The sequence below is a fragment of the Dryobates pubescens genome, chromosome 27, assembly GCF_014839835.1.
Source record: "Dryobates pubescens isolate bDryPub1 chromosome 27, bDryPub1.pri, whole genome shotgun sequence".
In the NCBI taxonomy this organism is placed as follows: domain Eukaryota; kingdom Metazoa; phylum Chordata; class Aves; order Piciformes; family Picidae; genus Dryobates; species Dryobates pubescens.
In genome coordinates, this window is record NC_071638.1 from 3,917,671 (window position 1) to 3,942,758 (window position 25,088).

Consider the following 25,088-nt stretch of genomic DNA (forward strand, 5'->3'; position numbering starts at 1 on the left):
AAGTTTAGGCTGGAGGTGAGGAGAAAGTTCTTCACAGAGAGAGTTGTTAGCCATTGGAATGTGCTCCCAGGCAGGTGGTGGAGTCACCATCCCTGGAGGTGTTCAAGAGGGGATTGGACATGGCACTTGGTGCCATGGTTTAGTAGTCATGAGGTGTTGGGTGACAGGTTGGACTTGATGATCTTTGAGGTCTTTTCCAACCTTATTGATTCTACGATTCTATGTTTTAACAGGTTTTTGAAGTTATCAAGTTGCAAATGTAGATAAGAATTTTGGGGTTCTTTTGTGCTTTTAAAATAACCTATTCTTCTCCAATCTGGATGGAGCAGTTGCTGTACTGAGGCAGATGGTGAAGGGCAAGAAATGGAAGACTGTAGTGTAAAACCCTGGGAAGAAATATCTATAGGACAGCGAGGAAAGGCAGTTAAAAGATAAGAAGGAGGTGGTGGTATTGAAAATGTAGAAGCCACACTTGGTAGTGTCTGATGCTCCTGAGCTTGCATTGCATAGGAGGATATTAGGGTACACAGAGGCAGCAAAGGCCACTATACCTTACTGGTGTGATTTATAGTTGCCTATTGATGCTTGTTTGCTTTACAGTTGTAAAAAGTGCAACCTTTTCTTGTGCAAAGGTACGTGTGAAGCGTAGGAGCTGTGAAGGGCTTTTGGTTAAGCTGCTGTCTTGCAACAATGCAAAATGGCTTAAAAATTGTAAACACCTGCTTATTGCCTCTGAAACACAGCTGGGATATTCTCACCCTGATGTAGTCAGAGGCTGCTGTTTGGCAAGTTATTGAACAGCTTAGGGCAAGACTTCCATCTGTGTAAAGGAAAAAGCCAAGAAAATAGAATCATAAAATCAGTCAGGGTTGGAAGGGACCACAAGGATCATCTAGTTCCAACCCTCTGGCCATGGGCAGGGACACCTCACACTAGATCAGGCTGGCCAGAGCCTCATCCAGCCTGGTCTTAAACACCTCCAGGGATGGAGCCCCAACCACCTCCCTGGACAACCCATTCCAGGGCTTCACCACTCTCATGGTGAAGAACTTCTTCCTCATGTCCAGCCTGAATCTCCCCACCTCCAGCTTCATTCCATTCCCCCCAGTCCTATCGCTACCTGATATCCTGACTCCCCAGCCTTCTTGTAGGCCCCCTTCAGATACTGGACTGCCAGGTCCTAAATACCAATTTGGTGTTTTCAAGGAGCATTGGAAGGACCAAAGAATGGATGTAATCATAGTACTTAATTGTGGAATGCTGTTGTTGATTATTTTGATGTTATAAGGATTATATGGATTCAAGATTATAGTGTTGCTAAGTAAATGTCTCTTTGTCCTGGGCCAGACAAGGCACAAATAGTTACCGTGACCTATGCCTGAGCCATTTCAAGCCTATTTGCAGTTTATGTACCACACCTTGTGTGGACTCATCTTGCAGTCCCAGTCTGGTTCTTGAGCAATGTGTGCTGTTCCAAATTATGCCATATGCTCTTAAGGTACCTCCTGTAAGTGCTACATGGTCATTGTAAGCACGCACCAACAGAGTCTGTGGGGGAAAAAAAACACAGTTCTTTGGCTGAATAAATAATATGCAAATAAAATGATGTGTCTCCTTCCTAACCAAAAGGCTGCATCTGTGATCCTGACCCTATTTACCCAAGAATCATGTAAATTCTCGCAGCCAAAGTTCATTTGACCACAGAACCTTGCAGAATTCCTGCGGATAACAAATTGGTGTCTTGCCGGCGGTGTTTGTGTCTTTAAAGTGGGACGCTCCTACTGAATAAACTGAAAAGAAAACATTTATACAGAAATAATTTTCTCAGCTAGTAATTTTCTGCATTTCTGCTTTTGGAAGCTACTGTGTTTTTGTTAAAATTTTATCCCTCATGGCTCTGTTTTGGTTTCCCCGTGATTTTTCAGGGCACACAGAACACTGACTGTAGAAGCGAAATTATTTCAGTGCAATAATTGCAATGTTGCACCAGCAGCGGCCTTGTGGAAAGATGTCCTCGATTTCGAGAGAGTTATTCTTGGTGGTTTAGAATAGAATAGAATAGACCAGGTTGAAAGAGACCTCAAACATCATCGAGTCCGACCTATCATCCAACACCAACTAATCAACTAAACTATGGCACCAAGCGCCCCATCCAGTCTCTTCCTAAACACCTCCAGGGATGGTGACTCCACCACCTCCCTGGGCAGCCCATTCCAATGGTCAGTCACTCTCTCTATGAAGAACTTCTTCCTAACATCCAGACTAAATCTCCCCTGGTGCAGCTTGAGGCTGTGTCCTCTTGTTCTGGTGCTGGTTGCCTGGGAGAAGAGACCAGCCCCCACCTGGCTACAACCTCCCTTCAGGTAGTTAATAGACAGCAATAAGGTCTCCCCTGAGCCTCCTCTTCTCCAGACTAAGCCACCCCAGCTCCCTCAGCCTCTCCTTATAGGACTTGTGCTCCAAACCCCTCCCCAGCTTTGTTGCCCTTTTCTGGACACGTTCCAGCAACTCAACATCTTTCCTAAACTGAGGGGCCCAGAACTGGACACAGTACTCAAGTGTAGATAAGCTGCACAGAACCTTAGGTGATGAGTTCCTGCCCTCTCTCTCTCAATAAGCCTTTTTCAGACATGTCCCTTTCATTTCCAGGAAGCACTGGTTACAATTCGTCTTCTTGATGTTCTTTGTGAAATGACGTCAAACAACGGGCAGCTGGAACATCTGCAGGCTTTGCCTGGTTTGCTTGAAACAGCTATAGGTGAGTGAAAAGCCACAGGGTTTGTGAACTGCTGGCTTCTCCCAAACCCACAACTGGTGGTAATGATGATTCTGACCTTTTAGTAAAATAAATAGGAGATAGAGTGAATCTACATTTTCAAATATTTGATTTGTTCCTGGAATTTTTCTGCTTCTCTTCTTGCTCTGCTGGTTCCTATTGCCCAACAGAGCCTTGATTCAACTGTCAGCAATGCCACATTTATACAGGAAGAGTTGTGCAAATGACAGCTGCCTACTATGTTCTTCCACTGGCTAAATGTGTGGAAGACTTTCCTCAGGAAGTAGGAAAAGGACTTTACCTCCTATACTATACTTCTGTGCTTTACCTGCCTTTACTTTTCCTTGTTACCTTCTGTTTCCCAAATTGCTGAAAACTGAACCTAACTGCAGTTTCAATGCTCTTAACTAAATCCACTGATTTTTAAGGTCATTTTAAAAACTAAGCTTATTTCTGCTAAGAAACACCTAGTGATGGGCTGTACACAAATATTAAATCAGGATGATCCAGAGAGAGCCTGTATAATCAAAGAGGAACTATACATATTGAATTGAATTGAGTTGAGTTGAGTTGAGATGAGTTGAATTGGAGTTGAATTGAATTGAATTGAGTTGAATTGAACTGAATTGAATTGACCAGGTTGGAAAAGACCTCAGAGATCATCGAGTCCGACCTATCATCCAACACTATCTAATCAACTAAACCATGGCACCAAGCACCCCATCCAGTCTCTTCCTAAACACTTCCAGTGATGGTGACTCCATCACCTCCCTGGGCAGCACATTCCAACGGCCAATCTCTCTTTCTGGGAAGAATTTCTTCCTAACAGCCAGCCTAAATCTCCCCTGGTACAGCTTGAGACTGTGTTCGCTTGTTCTGGTGCTGGTTGCCTGGGAGAAGAGATCAACCCCCACCTGGCTACGACCTCCCTTCAGGTATCTGTAGACAGCAATAAGGTCTCCCCTGAGCCTCTTCTTCTGGACTGTGCCTTCCTAAGTGTTATGACTGTGTGAGACTGATCATTATGCCACTGTTTTCTGAAAAAACTTGTAAAAGTTTATGGATTGCAAAGAGAAAGATGCAATATATTGCATTAAAAGAAAGGCTAAAGCAGTGGTTAACTATCACTATTTTGAGGCATTCAGAGGTCCTTGCTGAAACAAAACCCCACAAAACACCCCTAAACTGCCCAAACCTCTATTTTTGAGGACAGGTTCATGGTTTGATAGCTGACAGTAAGATGACTAACAACAAGGTCTGTTTTGTGTATGTGTCTGTGTTTTGAGGAAATTCAGAAGTCCTGTGTTGTGTCATCCAAACGCTTGTTTAATAAGGCTTTCAAAGAGAGTTTCTGGGAGATAAGTTCAAGTTACAAGCCTATAGGCCAGTCCTTTCTCTAGATGTGCAGACTGACTTCTCCACAGCTGTCACCAGGCTAAGTGAAACAAGTGCAGGCTAGAACATTGCTGGCATGTGCATCCTATGCACATGCCCTCAGCCAATAGTAATTTATCCCCATGTGGGTTCTCTTTAAGACTCCTTTTTGGCTACAAGACTCCTTCCTTTAATCTTGTATTAGCAACAAGGCCCAAGCTACATCACCTTTGCAGGATCTCAGGATGTTAGGGGTTGGAAGGGACCTGTAGAGATTGACTCCAACACCCCTGCCAGAGCAGGACCATAAAATCTAGCACAGATTGCACTGAAATGCATCCAGCTGGGTCTTGAAAGTCTCCAGAGAAGGAGGCTCCCACAACCCCTCTAGGGAGCTCGTTCAGTGCTCTGTGACCCTCACAGTGAAGAACTTCCTCCTCATCCACAAGAGGTGGAACCTCCTGTGCTGTAGTTTGTCCATTGGCCCTTGTCCTCTCCCAGGGTGAAACTGAGCAGAGACTGTCTCCTCCCTCTTGAAACCCAGCCCTCAGATATTTATAAACATTTATTAAATCCCCTCAGTCTTCTCTTCTCTAGACTAAGTGGCCCCAGGGCCCTCAGCCTCTCCTCAAAGGGCACATGCTCCAGTCCCTTAATCATCCTTGTGTCCATTCAATATTTAATACTGTAGAGCAGAAGAATAAGGATAGACACAGGCAGAAAGGGACCTGGTGGTACTGCTCAATAGTAAACTGAACATGAGCCAGCAGTGTGCCCAGGTGGCCAAGAAGGCCAATGGCATCCTGGTCTGTATCAGGAACAGTGTGGCCAGCAGGAGCAGGGAAGTGATTGTGCCCTGTACTCAGCACTGGTTAGGCCACACCTTGAGTCCTGTGTCCAGTTCTGGGCCCCTCAGTTTAGGAAAGATGTTGAGTTGCTGGAAGGTGTCCAGAGAAGGGCAACAAAGCTGGGGAGGAGTTTGGAACACAGCCCTGTGAAGAGAGGCTGAGGGAGCTGGGGTTGCTTAGCCTGGAGAAGAGGAGGCTCAGAGGAGACCTTATTGCTGTTTACAAATACCTGAAGGGAGATTGTAGCCAGGTGGGGGTTGGTCTCTTCTCCCAGGCAGCCAGCACCAGAACAAGAGGACACAGTCTCCAACTGTGTCAGGGGAGATTTAGTTTGGATATTAGGAAGAAGTTCTTCATAGAAAGAGTGATTGGCCATTGGAATGTGCTGCCCAGGGAGGTGGTTGAGTCACCATCCTTGGAAGTGTTTGGGAAGAGACTGGATGGGGTGCTTGGTGCCATGGTTTAGTTGATTAGGTAATGTTGGATGATAGGTTGGACTTGATGATCTCAAATGTCTCCTCCAACTTGCTTAATTCTATTCTATTCTATTCAACTTCTTTTTCCGTTTGTGCTCTCTTTGTTGAAATGTTGTTTTCACAGATAATAGTTTTTTTTTCTCCCTGATTGCTTTCTGGAGCATTGCAGAAAAGTTCTTAGTTGCTGTAAAGTGGTGTTTACTGTACAGAGATGTCAGTGTTCCTTCATTCACAAGATTATGGCACTGAAGTATTTGAAATGCTATGTCAAGTTGCTGGATGTACCCAAAACCTTTCCTCATACTGCAGAGTTAGGAACAGGTTGGAGAAGAGAGAATAAATTCTGTGGCTAACTTGTAGTGCTGTAACAAACTGAACAACTGAAGGAAGTTTTCCAAACCTCTTGGTTTTAGCAATATATTTCCAGTACTGGAGTCATTAAAAGCTTTCACCTAGCAACCAATAGCCCTGACCTTCAGGCTTCATGTCTGAACAATGTAAGTGTGCTAACCCACCTTCTGACCTTGGGGTAGCCTTTTATGGTTATATGAAGACTATCAGAGCACTTTTGGTGTATTGCTGGGTGTCTGAAATGATGTTGATTAGCCTCGAAGCTAATAATTGCTTTTTGTACAGAGTGATACTAATTTTCATGTGTTAATTCATTCAAATCTTCTTGTTTTCTGTAGATACCTTGAGATTAACTCATTTTGCTGGTAAACAGGCTGTCAATGTTTTCACTGCCACACATGCTATGACGGGACAGGAAGAAATCTCACATCCAGCTGTGGGCTTTAAATCTCATCTCATTCGTTTGATTGGAAATTTGTGTTACAAAAATAAGGAAAACCAAGACAAGGTAAGCTCACACATTTTATTTTGTTTTATTTTGACCTGGCAGAACTCTGATGTGAACAGATGTGTATCACTTTATTCATGCAAATATACTGCTTGTGGGGTAGAACTGGTCATGCAAAGGAGGCTAATTGCTTTGTGTGTGTGTCTTCTGGTATGCTAACTTTTTAATAACAGTGTAATGTTTTTGCCTGGAGGAGAGGAGGCTCAGAGGAGACCTTATTGCTGTCTACAACTGCCTGAAGGGAGGCTGTAGGCAGGTGGGGGCTGGTCTCTTCTCCCAGGCAACCAGCACCAGAACAAGAGGACACAGTCTTAAGCTGCACCAGGGGAAGTTTACTCTGGATGTTAGGAAGAAGTTCTTCATAGAGAGAGTGATAGGCCATTGGAATGGGCTGCCCGAGGAGGTGATGGAGTCACCATCACTGGAGGTGTTTAGGAAGAGACTGGATGGGGTGCTTGGTGCCATGGTTTAGTTGATTAGATAGTGATGGGTGATAGGTTGAAGGCAATGATCTCAAAGGTCTTTTCCAACCTATTCTATTCTATTCTATTCTATTCTATTCTATTCTATTCTATTCTATTCTATTCTATTCTATTCTACCCTACCCTACCCTACCCTACCCTACCCTACCCTACCCTACCCTACCCTACCCTAATGGGTGCCTGTCTACCTTAAATCCTGTAGAGTGCAAGCTGGTGTTCAGTTCCTTTATTGCTTTCATGTTTGGGCTTTCTTTGAAAAGAACATGTCTGAAGACCTCAGCTTCACTTTGAAGGGAAGTGGATAGGAATCATTGCATAAACTTAATTTAAAATCTTTGTATTAGTCTCTAAAGCTTTTTTCTCTCCTCTTCTCCCCACCTTGGCCCCACTTTTTTTCCCAAGTCACTTGTAAAATGTAGGTCTGCTTCCATCAAATTGCTTTGAACCCTTTATCTGTAGAATTTCTGTGTGGAAAATTAGGTTTGTTTCCATTATAAGGAAAAGAGGAAACAGCAGCATGTTTTTAAATCTGAAACCATTTTTTCTTGGAGTGACCCCTCCAGGGTTTGTTAGACTAACCTAGTTTCAGCAAGAAAAGCAGTCATGAAATACTGTTGTCATGGTTCATCTGAGTGCTTCCTGAAATCCAAGTGGATTACTGTTCTGATTTGTCCTAAACAACCACATAGTATATTACAGTAGCTTCAGCTTAGTGAAAGGTTTAGGTCTTCCTTGTGAGTTTCTTCTTGTAGAGAAAGCATCTGTTGAATTACCATATCTTACTTTTTTGTTAGTCTTTTCTTCTTACGGCAGCCTTGTCCTGGAAGGAAATGATCTTGAGTAGCCTTTGTTCATGGTATTTGTTATTGAATGGGGACAGTTGGAATTGTTTGCCTTTATTAATTTGAATCAAAGTTTTCACCTGCTCTCAAAGAAACAATTTTTAGACAGTTGAAGAAGGAGTAAAGGAGGTAGAGTATTTTTACATCTCTCTTATGATGTCAAAGGAGGCCCATGTCAGCAAGTCAACATCCTTCTGGGCCCCTCAGTTTAGGAAGGATGTTGAGTTGCTGGAACATGTCCAGAGAAGGGCAACAAAGTTGGTGAGGGGTTTGGAACACAAGCCCGGTGAGGACAGACTGAGGGAGCTGGGGTTGCTTAGCCTGGAGAAGAGGAGACTTAGGGGTGACCTTATTGCTCTCTGCAACTGCCTGAAGGGAGGTTGTCCACAGGCGGGGGCTGGTCTCTTCTCCCAGGCAACCAGCACCAGAACAAGAGGACACAGTCTCAAGCTGCACCAGGGGAGGTTTAGGCTGGATGTTAGGAAGAAATTCTACACAGAGAGAGTGATTGCTCATTGGAATGTGCTGGCCAGGGAGGTGGTGGAGTAACCATCACTGGAGGTGTTTAGGAGGAGACTTGATAGGGTGCTTGGTGCCATGGTTTAGTTGATTAGGTGGTGTTGAATGATAGGTTGGATGCGATGATCTTGAAGGTCTCTTCCAACCTGGTCTGGTCTGGTCTGGTCTGGTCTATTCTATTCTATTCTATTCTATTCTATTCTATTCTATTCACCAAATATACAGTAACTAGTACTGGTTGCTCTGCAGGAAGCAGTCTATGATGAGATACTCTGAGTCTAATTCTGTGTCACCAAGGAGCTATGGAGACACCGAGTACTGAAAAATCAATCTCTACTTGCACCTTATTTCCTAAAGTATTTTTCCCTGGTGTTTACTTCTTTGTACAAAGATTAGCTAGATTCTTTGCTATTGGTGCCATCAAATCTGGTTTCAACTACTTCAGTGTCTCCCAAGTTACAATTCTTTAGTGGTGGCAGGGATTTACATAGTTTTTCCTTCAGTTTTTTTTCTGCAGGGTAGAGAAGTGGAGACTCTGAGGAATGCTGCCCTCTTTGTCTGACAAATGCTAACAATACAGGCATATAGATGGGGAATACAGTAATGACCCTCCCTTTCCCTCTTCAGATTACAGTCTGTAATAAAATATTTTAGTATTTCTGAAAAATACTATTAATCATCTTAATCACTCTTGCTGAGCTCTGTCTCTGACCTGTTGTGATGTAATATGTGTTTATGGAAGTGAAATACATTTTTGTGGGATACCTTTTGACAGGGGAGGGGAGGGAATTGCTTTCATTTTGGAAGGGTTGATTTACTGCTCATTGTGCATTTTCGCTGGATTTTCAAAGGCCGCTGGAGCAATTAGTCATGCAGGCTTAGTGTTTTTAATGGAAGTTGGGTATTAACTTGCCTTAAACTGCCTGCAAATATTATTGCTTTATGCTGGCTTGAAAATTAGTTAGATTCTTGTGTGTGATGTCATGGAACATTATTTAAGTGCCGTTGAAACCATAGAAATGCCAATAGTATGATACCCTGTCTGTACCTTCAGACGCCTCCTACTAAACCAGTTTGCCCAAGGCTGCATCCAGTCCAGCTTTGAACACTTCCAAGCCTGGAGTCTCCACTACTTCCCTGGGCAGTCTGTTCCAGTGCCTCACCACCCTCATGGTGAAGAGTTTCTTCCTAAGGTCTAATCTAAATCTGGCTTCTTCCAGTTTCAAGCTATTCTTGTCCTGTCACTACATGCCTGCATAAAAAGTCTGGATGATACTGGAACAGGGTACCCAGGGATGTGGTTGAGACCCTGTTCCCAGAGACACTCAAGATCAGACTTGATGTGACCCTGGGCAGACTAATCTAGTTGGAGATACTCCTTGCTTGCTGCTGGGGGTTTGGACAAGATGAATTTTGAGGGTCCCTTCCAACCCGATGCAGTCTGTAAATCTGTGAGTGTTATCATTGAGCCAATTCCTTGTCTACCAAGTGGTCCACCCCTCAAATCCATGTCTTTCCAAATCAGAGGCTAGGATGTCATGGGCAACAGTGGTAAGTGCTTTGCAGAAGTCCAGGTAGACAACATCAGTTGCTCTTGTCTATCACCACTGTTACTCTCTCATAGAAGTATACCAGATTTGTCAGGCACAATTTGCCCTTGCTTAAGCCATGTTGGCTGCCACCGATCATCTCCTCATTTTTAATGTGCCTTTGCAAAGTTTCCAGGAAGATCTGCTCTGTGATCTTGCTGGGCACAGAGCTGCAACTGTAGTTTCACCAGTGTACCCAGTTTTCCAAGAAGGCCAACAGCATCCTGGCTTGTGTCCAGCAGGACCCGGGAAGTGTTTATCCCTCTAGTGAGGTCCTATCTTGAATACTGTGTTCAGTTTTGGGCCCCTCACTACAAGAGCTACATTGAGGTGCTGGCTGAGGAACTGTGTTATTTTTTTATCCTGCACAAAAGGAGGAGGCTCAGGGGAAACCTTACTACTCTCTGCAACTCCCTGAATGGGATTAGTCTGTTATCCCAAGCACAAGCAACAGGACAAGAGGAAACAGCCTCAAGTTGTGCTGAGGAGCTTGAGGTTGGATGTTAGGAAAAATTTCTTCACAGAAAGAGTTCTCAAGCATTAAAACAGGCTGCCCAAGGAAGTTGTTCAGTCACCATCCCTGGAGGTATTTGAAAGACTGTATATGTGGTGCTTAGGGACGTGGTCTAGTGGTGACCTAGCAGTATTTGATTACTGGTTGGACTTTATGATCTTAAAGATCTCCAACCAAAATAATTATGTGATTCAAAATGATGCAAATGCAAAGCAGGTCATAGCAATTAATTTGCACCCCTATGTCTTTGTTTATTTACAAGAGCAGGTACTGGAAAGTGAGAGGACTAAAATTTCTGCCTCATAGTGACACTACACTGCTCTACACAGCCTTACTACCTTTCCCTAAAGCTGCTGTTTATGCAGTAAAACTTGTTTAAAATACTTGATTTAATGTGAGTGTGATCAGTGTTTGAATAAACACTGGAATAGTGTAGCCCTTATTTTACATTGTTGCTCTTCTGTTCTTGTAGAAAGAGGAATTACACAGACTTCAATCACATAACCTCACTGGAGTTAGCAAACAGGGAACTGAAAGGCAGTAGAAGGCTTGACAAAGTTTAATTGCACCCTTTATTCGCTGTTTGCTGTAGTCCATGATTACCCCTGAGATCAAACAAGGGAATCTGAATTGCTGGAGGGTTCTGTCCTGTGTAAGCTGTTACCAAAGGATGCAGCGTTGTCTGGAACAAGCTGGCTCCGAGACAGGAGCTGCGTTCCTTGCAGTGTGGGAGTAGCCAGCTGGCAGAACGCTGGTGTGCTGAGCTCATGATGTACTGACATCTATTCAGAGGGATCCTGAAGGGAAGAATCATCATGTTTCTGAATGCACAATTAAGGCTGCCTTACTTAGAGCACAGCACTTGGCTTGGGCTGGTACTGTGATCCTTTTGCATTGGTTTGCCTTTTTTGACTGACTCCTGTTACTGGAAGGACAGGGAGGTGATTGTTCCCCTATACTGGTGTGAGGCCACGCCTTGAATACTGCGTCCAGGTTTGGGCATCTGTCAGTGCATGAGAGATATCAATGTCCTGGATCAAGTGCAGAGGAGGGCAGTTAAGCTGGTGAAGGGCCTGGAGAATAAATCTTAATGAAGAGCAACTGAAGGAGCTGGGGCTGTTCAGTTTGGAGAAGAGGAAACAAAGGGGAGGACTCATCCCTCTCTACAGCTACCTGAAAGGACATTGTAGAGAAGTTGGTGCTGGTCTCTTCTGAAAGGTAATGAGCAATATAACAAGATGGAATGGCCTCAAGCTGCAACAGGGCAGATTTAGACTGGACATTAGGAAAAATCTTTTCACAGAAATAGTAGTCAGGCATTGGAATAGGCTGCCCAGAGAGGTGGTTGAGTAACCAACCCTGGATGTGTTTAAAGGTCATTTAGATGTGGTGCCTGGGGACATGGTTTAGGGGTGAACTTTGTAGAGTGGGGTTAATGGTTTACTTGGTGGTCCCAAAGGTCTTTTCCAACCTGAATGATTCTGTGATAGGTGGTTTGTTGCTACCTTCTTACTTTGTCTAGCAGTACAGTTAGCAGTCTGAGACAGTTCAATACACATGGAGACATCTCTGTCCCCTGCAGAACAGTGAATACACACACATATCTTTTTGATATGGAGTGGGTGAGGTGGTGGAAAGAAGCCCTGTGGAAAAGGACTTGGGGGTGCTGGTGGACAAGAAGCTGGACATGAGCAGACAATGTGTGCTTGCAGTCCAGAAGGCAAATGGTAAGATCTCACCTCAAGTACTGCATCCAGCTCTGGAGCCCTCAGTACAGGAAAGAAACGGACCTGATGGAGCAGGTCCAGAGGAGGGACGGGAAGATGACTGGGGGGATGGAGCATCTCTCCTATGAGGACAGGCTCAGGGAGCTGGGGTTCTTCAGTACCTGACAGTGGGCCTACAAGAAGGATGGAGAGAGAGTGTTCACAAAGGCCTGTGGTAATAGGACAAGGGGCAATAGCTTCAAACTAGAGAAGAGTAGATTTAGATTGGATGTTAGGAAGAGGTTCTTTATCATGAGGGTGGTGGAACACTGGAACAGGTTGCCCAGGGAGGTGGTTTGGGCCCCATTCCTGGAGATATTCAAGGTGAAGCTCGACAGGGCTCTGGGCAACCTGATTTCGTTGAGGATGCCCCTGCTGACTGCAGAGGGGGTTGGACTAGATGATCTTTGGAGGTCCCTTCCAGCCCAGACCATTCAGTGATTCTATGATAGGATGTGTGCGCTTCATTGGTAACCTTGTATTACTGATGTAGGGGGTAAAAATTAAACATGGAGTTGCTTTTGATACTGACACCTGGCACCTTTGTCCCTGAATGAATTATTCTAACAAGGTGAACCAAGGGAATTTTTTTCACATAGCTTTTTCTTTTTTTAATTGAGATGACAGCAGTGCTTCCTCTAATGCAGAGCTGAGAAAGAAAGTCTCCTAGGAGAAAAGGGGGGAGGGGGGGAAGCGTCTACAGTTAAAACTAATCTTAATAAAAGTAGCAAGTAACACACCTGGATACAATTTAATGTAACTAGGATTTATTTTGATATATATACCTTAAGCCAAATTGTTTTATGGGAGGCTAGAACCCTAATTTGAAGACTGTTCTCCCTGCAAGTACAAACAAGATAGATCAAATTTCCACCATTCAATCCCTTGACCCTAATGTTCTTGCTGTACTGCTTATCAATTAGAAAATTTCAAACTGAGCACAAATACTGTGCTTTATTTAAAAACTGGCTCTTTCTCACCTATGGTTTTCAAGAAGGCTATGATCTTATCTGTTCTTTTTCTTCATGATTAGGTTAATGTAGTGGGTTGGGAGGCCAATTTTCCCACCACAGGCAAAAGAAAGACTCAGACAAAATGGATTGCAAAAATGGAGGAAAGTTTACATGAAAGAAAACCCAGTGAGAGTGTTACAGAAAACCACAAGCACTGTGACAAAAGAGAGAGAGATCCCAGAACATACCCAAGAATGTCCCATCCCCCACCTTGGGGTACACCCAATACCTGGCTTCCTGTGACCACCCATTGGGCTGGGCCCCCTTTTGGAACATCCCAGGTGTGGCCTGTGCAGTGACATCAGGGCTGGCACCCAGCCTAAACAACCACAGTTAACTTTCTAAAGTAGTTACATTCTTCCTGGCATGGCAGGATCTGGAGTTACTTGCAATGAAGAGCATCCCATGTTTATTAACCAGAATTAACCAGGTTGGAAAAGATATTTGAGATCATCAAGTCCAACCTGAGGGTGCTGGTCAACGGTAGACTGAACATGAGCCTGCAGTGTGCCCAGGCAGCTAAGAGGGTCAATGGCATCCTGGCCTGCATCAGGAACAGTGTGGCCAGCAGGAGCAGGGAGGTCATTGTGCCCCTGTATACTGCACTGGTTAGGCCACACCTCGAGTACTGTGTGCAGTTCTGGGCCCCTCAGTTTAGGAAGGAGGTTGACTTGCTGGAACGAGTCCAGAGAAGAGCAACAAAGTTGGTGAGGGGTTTGGAACATAAGCCCTACAAGGAGAGGCTGAGGGAGCTGGGGTTGCTTAGCCTGGAGAAGAGGAGACTCAGGGGTGACCTTATTACTCTCTACAACTACCTGAAGGGAGGTTGTAGACAGACTGATGTTGGTCTCTTCTCCCAGGCGGCCAGTACCAGAACAAGAGGACACAGTCTCAGGCTGCGCCAGGGGAGGTTCAGGCTGGATGTTAGGAAAAAGTTCTATACAGAAAGAGTGATTGCCCATTGGAATGGGCTGCCTGGGGAGGTGGTGGAGTCACCATCATTGGAGGCTTTCAGAAGACTTGATGGGGTGCTTGGTGCCGTGGGTTAGTTGTTTGGGTGGTGTTGGATTGGTTGATGGGTTGGACGCGGTGATCTTGAAGGTCTCTTCCAACCTGGTTTATTCTATGTATTGATTTCTATGTATTTCTATGTATAACCTATCATCCAACACCAACTAATCAACTAAACCATGGCACCAAGTGCCCCATTCAGTCTCTTCCTAAACACTTCCAGTGATGGCGACTCCACCACCTCCCTGCCCTGGGCAGCCCATTACAATGGCAAATCATTCTTTCTGTGGAGAATTTCTTCCTAACATCCAGCCTAAACCTCCCCTGGCGCAGCTTGAGACTGTGTCCTCTTGTTCTGGTGCTGGTTGCCTGGGAGAAGAGACCAACCCCCACCTTGCTGCAACCTCCTTTCAGGTAGATGCAGAGAGCAACAACGTCTCCTCTGAGCCTCCTCTTCTTCAGGCTAAGCAACCCCAGCTCCTTTAGCCTCTCCTCACAGGGCTGTGCTCCAAACTCCTCCCCAGCTTCATTGCCCTTCTCTGGACACCTTCCAGCAACTCAACATCTTTCCTAAACTGAAGGGCCCAGAACTGGAGACAGGACTCAAGGTGTGGCCTAACCAGTGCTGAGTACAAGGGCAGAATGACCTCCCTGCTGCTGCTGGCCACACTGTTCCTGATCCAGGCCAGGATGCCATTGGCCTTCTTGGCCACCAGCATATGCTGTTGAAAGAGGGAGAAAAGAAATAAACCACTGTGATTTCTTCATTACTACTCTACATAATTGTGATTATTATGCTTTTCTAATGTTAGATGTAAGCCTGAAATGGAAGAGATTCATGGTTTAGAATTGAGGCAAAAAGGAGCCTTTTGGATCTCAGTGCTCTGCTGCACACCTAACTGTAAAGTTCTGCATGGCTGTTTGGATGGGGCTTTTTTGTTCTATATATCTCTATGTTTTAATGGTTAGCTAGATAAGGACAAAACATTCAGGGTTGTTGCAGGACTGAGCCCTTTCATTGGGAAATGCTTTTCTATTTGGACTGTAGAAGTCAGTAATAGAGCTTAAAATAGACTTTCTCACAGAAGTGCTTTAAAAGCCTAAGTTCTGCTGTGGAAATGTGACCTCTAGCTAGCTAGTTGTGAGATACTCCAAGGAGAAAAATATCTGTGGTTCAAGAGTACCTTTAAAAGTATCTATTGCAACATACCAGGTAATGTCTCTAGTCCTGGTCCCTAATGGATTTTATGTTAGTTTTCAGCTCTGGCGCAATCACAAATCCTTAATGAAGTGCCAAGATTTTCATCAAAGTGCTAGAGACTGTTCAACAAAAAAGAATCGTGAGATCTCCTGAGTGATGGGACAATATGAGTAATAAAGGGTTGGTGTGGAGTTTTCTTAGCCCTGAGGTCAGAGATGCTTGGCTAATGCAGTGCAGTTTGTAGAGTGCTGAGTTATTTTTGTCATGCTGTAATTACTTTTTTGTTAGAGAATAAAACAAAACTTTGTTCTGTTGCCCTGCCCCTTTATAGGAAACCAGTTAATGTCTCCTCTTGGACTGCACCTATGCCCCCTTTCACTCCATCATTTTTTTCCAGTTGATAGAGTTGATCCACTCCTTCCTTGTGACTTGTCCATTTTGACCGATTTCACTTGACGCCTTGGTCATACAATGCATAGAAAGTTTTCTCTTTTGTGGAGCTTAGATACTCTTAGGTGCAGTTAAAGGTAATTTCAGTAGTCCAGAAACTGATGCTTTAGGCTTTATTTTAAACAACTTCCATTTGATAGTTAAATTGCATATGCCTCGAGCACAAGCCCTCCAAGGAGAGGCTGAGGGAGCTGGGATTGTTTAGCCTGGAGAAGAGGAGGCTCAGGGGAGACCTTATTGCTGTCTACAACTACCTGAAGGGAGGTTGTAGCCAGGAGGAGGATGGTCTCTTCTCCCAGTAGACCAGCACCAGAACAAGAGGACACAGTCTCAAGCTGTGCCAGGGAAGTATAGGCTTGAGGTGAGGAGAAAGTTCTTCAGAGAGAGAGTTGCTAGCCGTTGGAATGTGCTGCCCAGGGAGGTGGTGGAGTCACCATCCCTGGAGGTGTTCAAGAGTGGATTGGACATGGCACTTGGTGCCATGGTTTAGTCATGAGGTCTGTGGTGACAGGTTAGACTTGATGACCTTTGAGGTCTCTACCAGCCTTTGTGATTCCATGATTCTGTGATTCATGTACGATTGCATATCTGCAATGACTAGGTGAAGGCTGACATACACACAGTACCATTCTTCCTTTCTAGTACGTCTCCTTCCTGTGGAGGATTGCCACAATTGCCATCTAACAGATAAAGAGGTATAAAGATGAGTCTATGTATTATTATTGTGTACATAGAGTCATAGAATTGTTTTTGGTTGGAAAAGACCTCTTACGGTCACCAAGTCCAACCGTTGACCTAATACCACCGCGGCCATTAAACCATGTCACAAAGTGCCATGTCCACATGTTTTTTGAACATCTCCAGGGATGGTGACTCCACCACTTCTGTGGGTAACCTATTCCAATGTCATAATATCCAATCTAAACCTCCCCTCCTGCAACTTGAGGCGATTCCCTCTTTTCTATCACCTGATACTAGGGAGAAGAAACCGAGCTCCACCTCACTACAATCTCCTTTGAGGTAGTTGTAGACAGCAATGAGGTCTCCCCTCAGCCTTCTCTTCTCCTAGTTCCCGCAGTTGCTTCCTGTTCTCTAGACCCGTCTATCAGCTTTTTTTTGCCCTTCTCTGGACACACTCCAGCCCCTCAATGTCTTTCTTGTAATGAGAGGCCCAAAACTGAAGACAGTATTTGAGGTGTGCCCTCAACCAGTGCTGAGTACAGGGATCACACTGATGGCTAATGGTCAGGCAGCTGTCGACCAGCACGCTCAGGTCCTTTTCTTCCAGGCAATTTTCCAACCACTCTGACCCCAGCCTGGAGCATTGCATGGGGTTGGTGTGACCCAAGTGCAGCACCCAACACTTGGCTTCATTAAACCACACACAACTGACCTCAGGCCAACAATCCAGCCTGTCCAGATTTCTTTGCAGAAGACTTCCTACTCTCAAGCAAATGAACACTCATACCCAGTTTAGTGTCATCTGCAAACTTACTGAGGGTGCACTCCATCCCCTCATCCAGATCATTGACAAAAATATTAAACAGAACTGTCTGAAATACTGACTCCTGTGGAACACTACTAGAGACTAGCTGCCAGCTGGATTTAGCTCCATTCACCACTATTCTATGGGCAAAACCATTCAGCCAGTTCTTACCCCAGTGAATTGGCCACCCATCCAAGCCATGAGCAGCCCGTTTCTCCAGGATGATGCTGTGGAAGACAGTGTCAAAGCCTTTACTAATGTCCAGATAAACAACATCCACAGCCTTTCTGTCATCCACTAAGTGGGTCACCTTGTCATAAAAGGAGATCAGGTTTGTTAAGCAGGACCTGCCCTTCAGGAACCCATGCTGGCAGGGCCTGATCCTCTGCTTTCTCTGCATATGCTGCATAATGGTACTCAAGGTGACCTGTTCCATGACCTTCTCTGGCACTGAGGTCAGACTTACAGGTCTGTAGTTGCCCAGATCCTGTCTGTAGTTCCCCAGATCCTTGTTCCAGCCCTTCTTGTGGATGAGCATCATGTTTGGCAATCTCCAGTCAGCTGGGACTTCCCCACTTAGCCAGGACTGCTCATAAATGACGGAAAGAGGCTTGGTCAGCAGCTCCACCAGCTCCCTCGGATGTATGCCATCCAGCCCTGCACACTGGGTATCCAGCAAACAATTGGTCTTACTACTATAAGACTGGGGCAAAGAGTGTATTGAGTACCTCAGCCTTTTTCTCATCTTTGACCACTGTGTTCCCCCCTGAATTGAGCAAGCACAGAGGTTCTCCTTAGTCCTCCTTTTGTTGCTAATATTTGTAGAAGCATTTCCTGTTCTCTTTAAAATAGCTGAAGCCAAATTATTTTCCAGTTGGGCTTTGGACCTTCTAAATTTCTCCCTGCATAGTCTCTCGACAATCTTGTAGTCCTCCCAAGTGGCCTGCCCCTCCTTCCAACAACTATAGACTCTCCTTTTCTGCCTATAAGCAGCAGTCAAACTTCTCTAATTAACCAGGCCAGCTTTTTTCCTCTTGTCTTTTGGCACATGGGTTCCTGTGCCTTTAAGAGTTCCCTCTTGAACCTTCCTGGACTGCTTGGCCCCTCAGGAGGGCTTCCTAAGCAACTCTGCTCACCAGTCTCCAAAACAGGCAGTATGTCCCAAGTGGCAGTTCTACTGACCCTCCTCTCTACTTCTCCAGCAACTCAGTTGTTTTGTGATTGCTGTGTCCAGGACACCCCCCAAGCATTGCATTACCCACAAGTCCTCTGGTCACAAACAGCAGGTCCAGCAAGGTGCCTTCCCTAGCTGGCTGTGTCAGGAACTGTGTCATGTTCTCATGAATCATAGGCTGAACTTTGAGCAGGCCTTGAATATATATAAATGTAAACTACCCTGGCTACTGCCAACCTGAAGGTGTCTGTAGCACAATTTTCTGCAGCATATATTTGCCAAAAGCAAGAACAGGACTTGGGCATTTTGAAGTAAAATGAAGATTGTGGGAGGAAGAATATTCTTGTGAAGTTCATAGTGATTTACATTAAGATGTTGGCTAGCTCTAGAAATTAAATTAATTGCTTCGATTTATGGTGGAGAGGGAAGATAAAAACAATTAAGATGACTAGATGTCTTCTACCATTCAAAATTAAAACAAGCAGGCTCTGCATGCATTTCCAAACAGCCAGTACCAATTTACAGGCTCTTTGGCCTCTTCTTGACTCTATTTTTGAACTTGGTTTGGTGTTGAAATGTGTCACCATTGCAGTGCAGCACAGGACTCCAGGCCTTTTAAAGGAAAGCTCAACACATCATTGTCAAATAGCCATTCCCAGACCTTTTCCAAACTCACTAAGAACCCTCAGAAACTACATCTGTAGCACTGATATTTAGTGTGTCTAAGTTGAGCAGCTCCTGTAAAAATACTCTTTTTAAGACAGACTGAAGTCTAAAAATAAGATATTGACCTTTAAAAGTAAGTATTCTCAGCAGTTTCTGCAACCCCTTTCCTGGTTATTTGGGCTGAGTAGTAGCTACTATACATGTGGCAGACATGAATTAAACTTGGTGTTCACCAGAGAGTGTTGTGTACTGTTTCAGGCTTTTTAGACTTGGTGGTTTGCAGAGTGGCCTGATGTAGTGCTTCCCTGAAAGGTGTATTTTGTGGCAGTCCTCACTGCTTGGGCTAGTTTCTGTAACTTGTATGATGAGGGAGCTACAGCTGTGCCATGGAGATTGCAGGTGGTTCTTGTCAAGTTACCTCCTTTGTAGAACAGTGTTCTCCTGGGCTTTGCAGGCATTTGCTTTCTTCAAGAATAACCTCAGCATCTGTTGGACAAATGCCCTGGTTTGAAGTCCACTGCAATCAGAAAATAGCTTTGCTTTCTTCAGCATCTCAATTCGACTTGTCTTGTCTTTTCCCAGCTATATCTTTTGAGGTGGGAGATTGTGACTTGGCTTCTAGAAAAAGTAGTCTGGGAAGTCATGATAACTTTTTTTTCTCCAACTTGGATTCAAATGCTTTAGTAAGGCATGGCATGTTAAAGTCTTAGCAGCCTGCAAAGTCTTCTGAGCATTCAGAGATTATTTATCTATTTATTTATTTATTTCCCCTGTCATTCCATTTATCATTCTCAAATGAAGAGCAGCCAAAAATGTTGATTGCTGCTTTACTAGGTGGTGAAGAACTGGGATACTCAATGTTAGGGAAAGTCTTAATAAAATACCCACCTTCTAATATGGCTAATTACATATCTTTTGAAAAAGACTCTGAAGGACATACTGTAGAGGTGTGATGCTTTAGCCCACACGCACCAACAATAAAGCGCAGCTAACCCAGTCAGAGAAGCGAATGGAAAGCAGTGTTTTACAAGCAATAATGAAATCCAAAGACTATATACAAAATGTACAGTGTTTACAATATCATACAAGAATTTATAGGAAAGAACACAAACACAGATCCTCCCGAGGAGGATCCCACCTCAAGTTCCCCCCAAACCTCCCTCCCTCTCCTTCCCTTTCTCCTAGTAGTCAATTAGGCAAAAAAGGAGAAAGCTAGAGAAAAGGCTATTAAGGGAAATTCGTTAGCTCAAAGCAGTTGTTAAGAAAGTTAGTTACTCTCACCTTATCAGTTTAATTCCAGGGTCAGCTGCATGCTCTCTGGCTAAGAAATGAAAAGTCAGAACAGACTGAAGCTGGAGTGAGTGAGAGAAAGAATGTTAGAGATATTTGCTATGGTACATCTCACATCTGACCAATGAAATTAGTTTAGAATTAATCTTTGTTTTCCTTTTTACACCCAAACATTCAGCTAGAGAATTCTGCAACTGTCTTCTTAAAGGCACAGCCTAAACTGTCACACATGCTGTAGCCTGTACTGCAGGAAGGGGTTTATCTGTGTTTTGTGCTCCTGTTTTTTTTTTTTTGCCAGTGCTACTGATTGCTGGGAGCAAGACCACCAGATGTGAAAGAAGGTCTACCTTTCTGAACGCTTTTTCTGCAGCTCTGATATGAGCTGTTAATCCAAATTCTCTCCACTGGTGTCAGATACAAGTGACATATGTTTTTGCATTGGAATGGAATGGAATTAACCAGGTTGGAAAAGACCTTCGAGATCGAGTCCAACCTAACATCCAGCACCATCTAATCAACTAAACCATGGCACCAAGCACCCCACACAGTCTCTTCCTAAACACCTCCAGTGATGGTGACTCCACCACCTCCCTGGGCAGCACATTTCAATGGCCAATCTCTCTTTTTGTGAAGAACTTCTTCCTAACATCCAGCCTAAACCTTCCCTGGCACAGCTTGAGACTGTGTCCTCTTGTTCTGGTGCTGGTTGCCTGGGAGAAGAGACCTGCCCCCACCTGGCTACAACCTCCCTTCAGGTAGTTGTAGACAGCAAGAAGGTCTCCCCTGAGCCTCCTCTTCTCCAGGCTAAGCAACCCCAGCTCCCTCACCTCACCTCACAGGGCTTGTGCTCCAAGTAGTAGTAGTAGCAGCAGCAGTAGAGCTAAAGCCAAGAAGAGTGGAGAAGTACTACATTGCTATAACAAGGAATTTTACTGGATTTCTCTGTTGGTTTTCATTGTTCTAACCTCAGCATGAACTTGGAGTTTCCCCATCTTTTCTTAACTACAGAATCACAGAATCACCAAGGTTGGAACAGACCTCAAAGATCATCTAGTCCAACCTGTCACTACAGACCTCATGACTAAACCATGGCACCAAGTGCCACATCCAATCCCCTCTTGAATACCTCCAGGGATGGTGACTCCACCACATCCCTGGGCAGCCCATTCCAATGGCTAGCAACTCTCTCTGTGAAGAACTTTCTCCTCACCTCAAGCCTAAACTTCCCCTGGTGCATCTTGAGACTGTGTCCTCTTGTTCTGGTGCTGGTTGCCTGAGAGAAGAGATTAATCCCCTTCCTGGCTACAACCATCCTTCAGGTAGTTGCAGAGAGCACTGAGGTCTCCCCTGAGCCTCCTCTTCTCCAGGCTAAACAATCCCAGCTCCCTCAGCCTCTTCCCATAGGCCTTGTGCTCAAGGCCTCTCCCCAGCCTCGTTGCTCTTCTCTGGACTGTCTCACATAGTTTTTTGTTTCTTTGTTTTTGTTTTTTGCTTGCTTTTTTCCTTTTTCTTTTCTGTTGTTTTCTACAAGCTGTGCCAGGCCTCACAATTAGCTGGTGTTATAATGCTGTGAGTGTTGAATGTGATCTCTTTTGGATAAATAAAACTTTCTCTTCCACTTGAAAGAGGCTTTTTGGCTGTTCCAATTACCTGGTGAGGCACGGGAATCAGTCCTCTGTTCATATGTTTCCTGTGTAGTTACTAAGTTTTGGTTAGTGTGAGATATTAAAGGTTCTCAGCTTGTATTTTTATGACAGTCCTGAAGTTTATAAACACAGGTACAAGCCAAACCCAAAGATTTTTCAGTTTTGTTGGGTGTTGAGATTTGGCCGTCAGTAATTCTAATTTGTCAGTTCAGTTCACATTTTGGAAGCACCAGGGAAATAGTTTCACTGAGGAAATAATGGAGCATGACATATGTGACAGAGTGCATTTGGTGATGAATTTATTGCAGTAACTCTTAGGTTTAGTGCTACTCTGTGCTACATTTAGCGTGAGGAGAATACAAAGAAGGCTCTCTATAAAGGCTTAGAATCATAGAATCAATAAGGTTGGAAAAGACCTCAAAGATCATCAAGCCCAACCTGTCACCACAGACCTCATGACTACTAGACCATGGCACCAAGTGCCACGTCCAGTCCCCTCTTGAACACCTCCAGGGACAGTGACTTCACCACCTCCCTGGGCAGCACATTCCAATGGCTAACAACTCTCTCTGTGAAGAACTTTCTCCTCACCTCAAGCCTAAACTCCCCCTGGCACAGCCTGAGATGGTGTCCTCTTGTTCTGGTGCTTGTGGCAGAGTGTGGTGGAAGATCCTTTGTGAGTGATCAGCAAGCAGGATACTGAATGCATGCCACTGAGTCCTGATACTAAGTTTCCCACCAAAATCAGAGAAGCATCTAGCCAGACAGAAGCCTACAAATGTGCCTACAGAAGTCTGGTGTCCAGTTTCCATTTCATCACAGCGGGGTTCAGTTTCTTAACACCCTTCACTGCTGTGGCAGCCTGTCATCAGGTTCAGCAGAGATGTAATGTCTTGCAGGCTTCAGCCTGGCTTTGCCTTATCAAAAAAGCAGCTGTGAGCCTTCAGTTCTCTTTGCCTGCATGCTTTCAAGCCAGTGAAACTTCTGTTGCCAGTGCAATTTCTGTTGTTAAAATTCCTCTGGAAGCATGTGAGGCCATATCAGAGCACCTGGTCTTCAGACAAAGACTTAGCATTTGGGGTTTTTTTTTGGTGTTTCCCCCCTTTCTTCTGTTTCTGTTTGTGTTTTTTGGGAGAGAGAAAGTGTAGTGATGGCCATGTGCAGTTTTGAATTTCTGCCATTGGGTGATGCTGTTTGTTCTAAATTGTAGACCTGCAGTACTTTCCTCCTTCCGGCTCAGCAAGTCAGTGCTTGAGTGAAGTTTGACGATGCTGGTGCCCAGGGGGAATCCAAAGGCACCCAAAGTACTTGAATCGTTTCAGTTTTAAAGGCTGAAGCAGAGGGGAGAATGAGGATGCACATGGCCATGTGGGCAAAGGTTCTGCCTGGTCAGCTCTTATTTGTAGGATTCCATTCAGTTATATTTTTTTTTCTTGAAACACAGGTCTCTGTGAAGAGCCCTGATAGTCTTAGAGTGCTGCAATAAAAAGAAAAGGGGGGGATCACTTCTGCATCTTTTTGTTAACTATAGGTTATCTCATCTCCTTGCTATCAACAGCCAATGACTGGAAGGAACCTTTCTAGCTTTTCACACCTTCTATCTATGCAGTGGTAGGACAGGTGAAGAAGAGGAGAAAGTCTGGTAATATTTAAAGAGATTTTAGGAAATGACCATAGTTCTCACCTTGAGGACTTCATTAGTAGTGAGACACTCCTGTCTGTCTTTTGAGGAGAACAGACAGTAATATTTCCTTAACAGTCTACTGATATCTTTATTTTGGCAATTCACATTACTGCGTGCTTTGAAAATTTGGTATTTTTAATCAAAACCCTCAGTATTTCCATAAGGAAGTGGCAAAGATTAAAAACTGCCTCATTAGTGAGCATTTAAATGTTCAAGACTGCATATCTTCAAGCTCACACATCATAATTGCAATCAATCAGACATGTTCAGATTGTTCTGGCAGAAGTGATTTGCTCGAAGGATTTCAAAGGGGCTTTGAGCAGAGATGTAGTTAAGACACTGGAATAGCAGCTGGGTTTTAGTTTAAGTTCCTTGAATTGTAGCAGTGGGAACAGCATTCAAGCACTGTGTCAAGTGATCTCAGTACTGGAAGTTGGAGGACCAAGAAGATACTGAATTAATCCTCTGCTGTTTGAAATACAGAACGAGCTCAATTTGCAAAAGGCAAGGTGGTGGCTCAAGTGTATGTATTAGTCTTTAGCTGATTAGATATTGCTAGCAAGATTCCTTCCACCTTCCCTCTAAGCAAAAGGGACCCAAAGTACTTGAATAGTTTGAAAGTAAAACTGTTATTTTCAATGCCCCTACAATAGATCACTCTAGTGGCAGCTGACTGAGGTTCTGGTGCAATGCTTGTTCTCCTCTCACCTTCTAACCTACCATTACTCTCAACCTGCTCCTGCAGGCTTCCCTATAGAAGTGTTGATCTGTCCCTTTGCATATCAGCTTCAAAGAAAACAGTGTTTATTAATAAAGTCCTGTAGAAGTTTTCTGTACTCTTTAAAGAAAATAATAAACCCCAGTGAGCTGTACACAGTAATAGTTTTTAAAAATGTGTATGATTTTATGATTGCATTTATTTTGGTGTGAATTTGAGGTCTTTTCCAACCTTATTGGTTCCATGATTCTATGAAGATTCATGATTCTATGAAGAAGGACATTGAGACACTTGAACGTGTCCAGAGAAGGGCAACAAGGCTGGGGAGAGGCCTTGAGCACAGCCCTGTGAGGAGAGGCTGAGGGAGCTGGGGTTGTTTAGCCTGGAGAAGAGAAGGCTCAGGGGTGACCTCATTGCCCTCTACAACTACCTGAAAGGTGGTTGTAGCCAGGAAGGGGTTGGTCTCTTCTCCCAGGCAACCAGCACCAGAACAAGAGGACACAGTCTCAAGCTGCGCCAGGGGAGGTTTAGACTCAAAGTGAGGAGAAAGTTCTTCACTGAGCGAGTCGTTCATCATTGGAATGTGCTGCCCAGGGAGGTGGTGGAGTCACCATCCCTGGAGGTGTTCAAGAGGAGATTGGACGTGGCACTTGGTGCCATGGTCTAGTTGTGAGGTCTGTTGGGACAGGTTGGACTTGATGATC

The 25,088-nt window shown here is 44.4% G+C and overlaps 1 protein-coding gene across 1 annotated transcript in view; it reads left to right on the forward strand.

Moving 5' to 3' along the window:
- Window positions 1–25,088, forward strand: part of ATXN10 (ataxin 10) — a 134,425-nt gene that overhangs the window by 72,563 nt on the left and 36,774 nt on the right. The window contains exons 8-9 of the mRNA XM_054173835.1: window positions 2,650–2,758; window positions 6,164–6,333. Coding sequence (XP_054029810.1) covers window positions 2,650–2,758; window positions 6,164–6,333 — 279 coding nt within the window. The remainder of the gene's footprint in view (window positions 1–2,649; window positions 2,759–6,163; window positions 6,334–25,088) is intronic.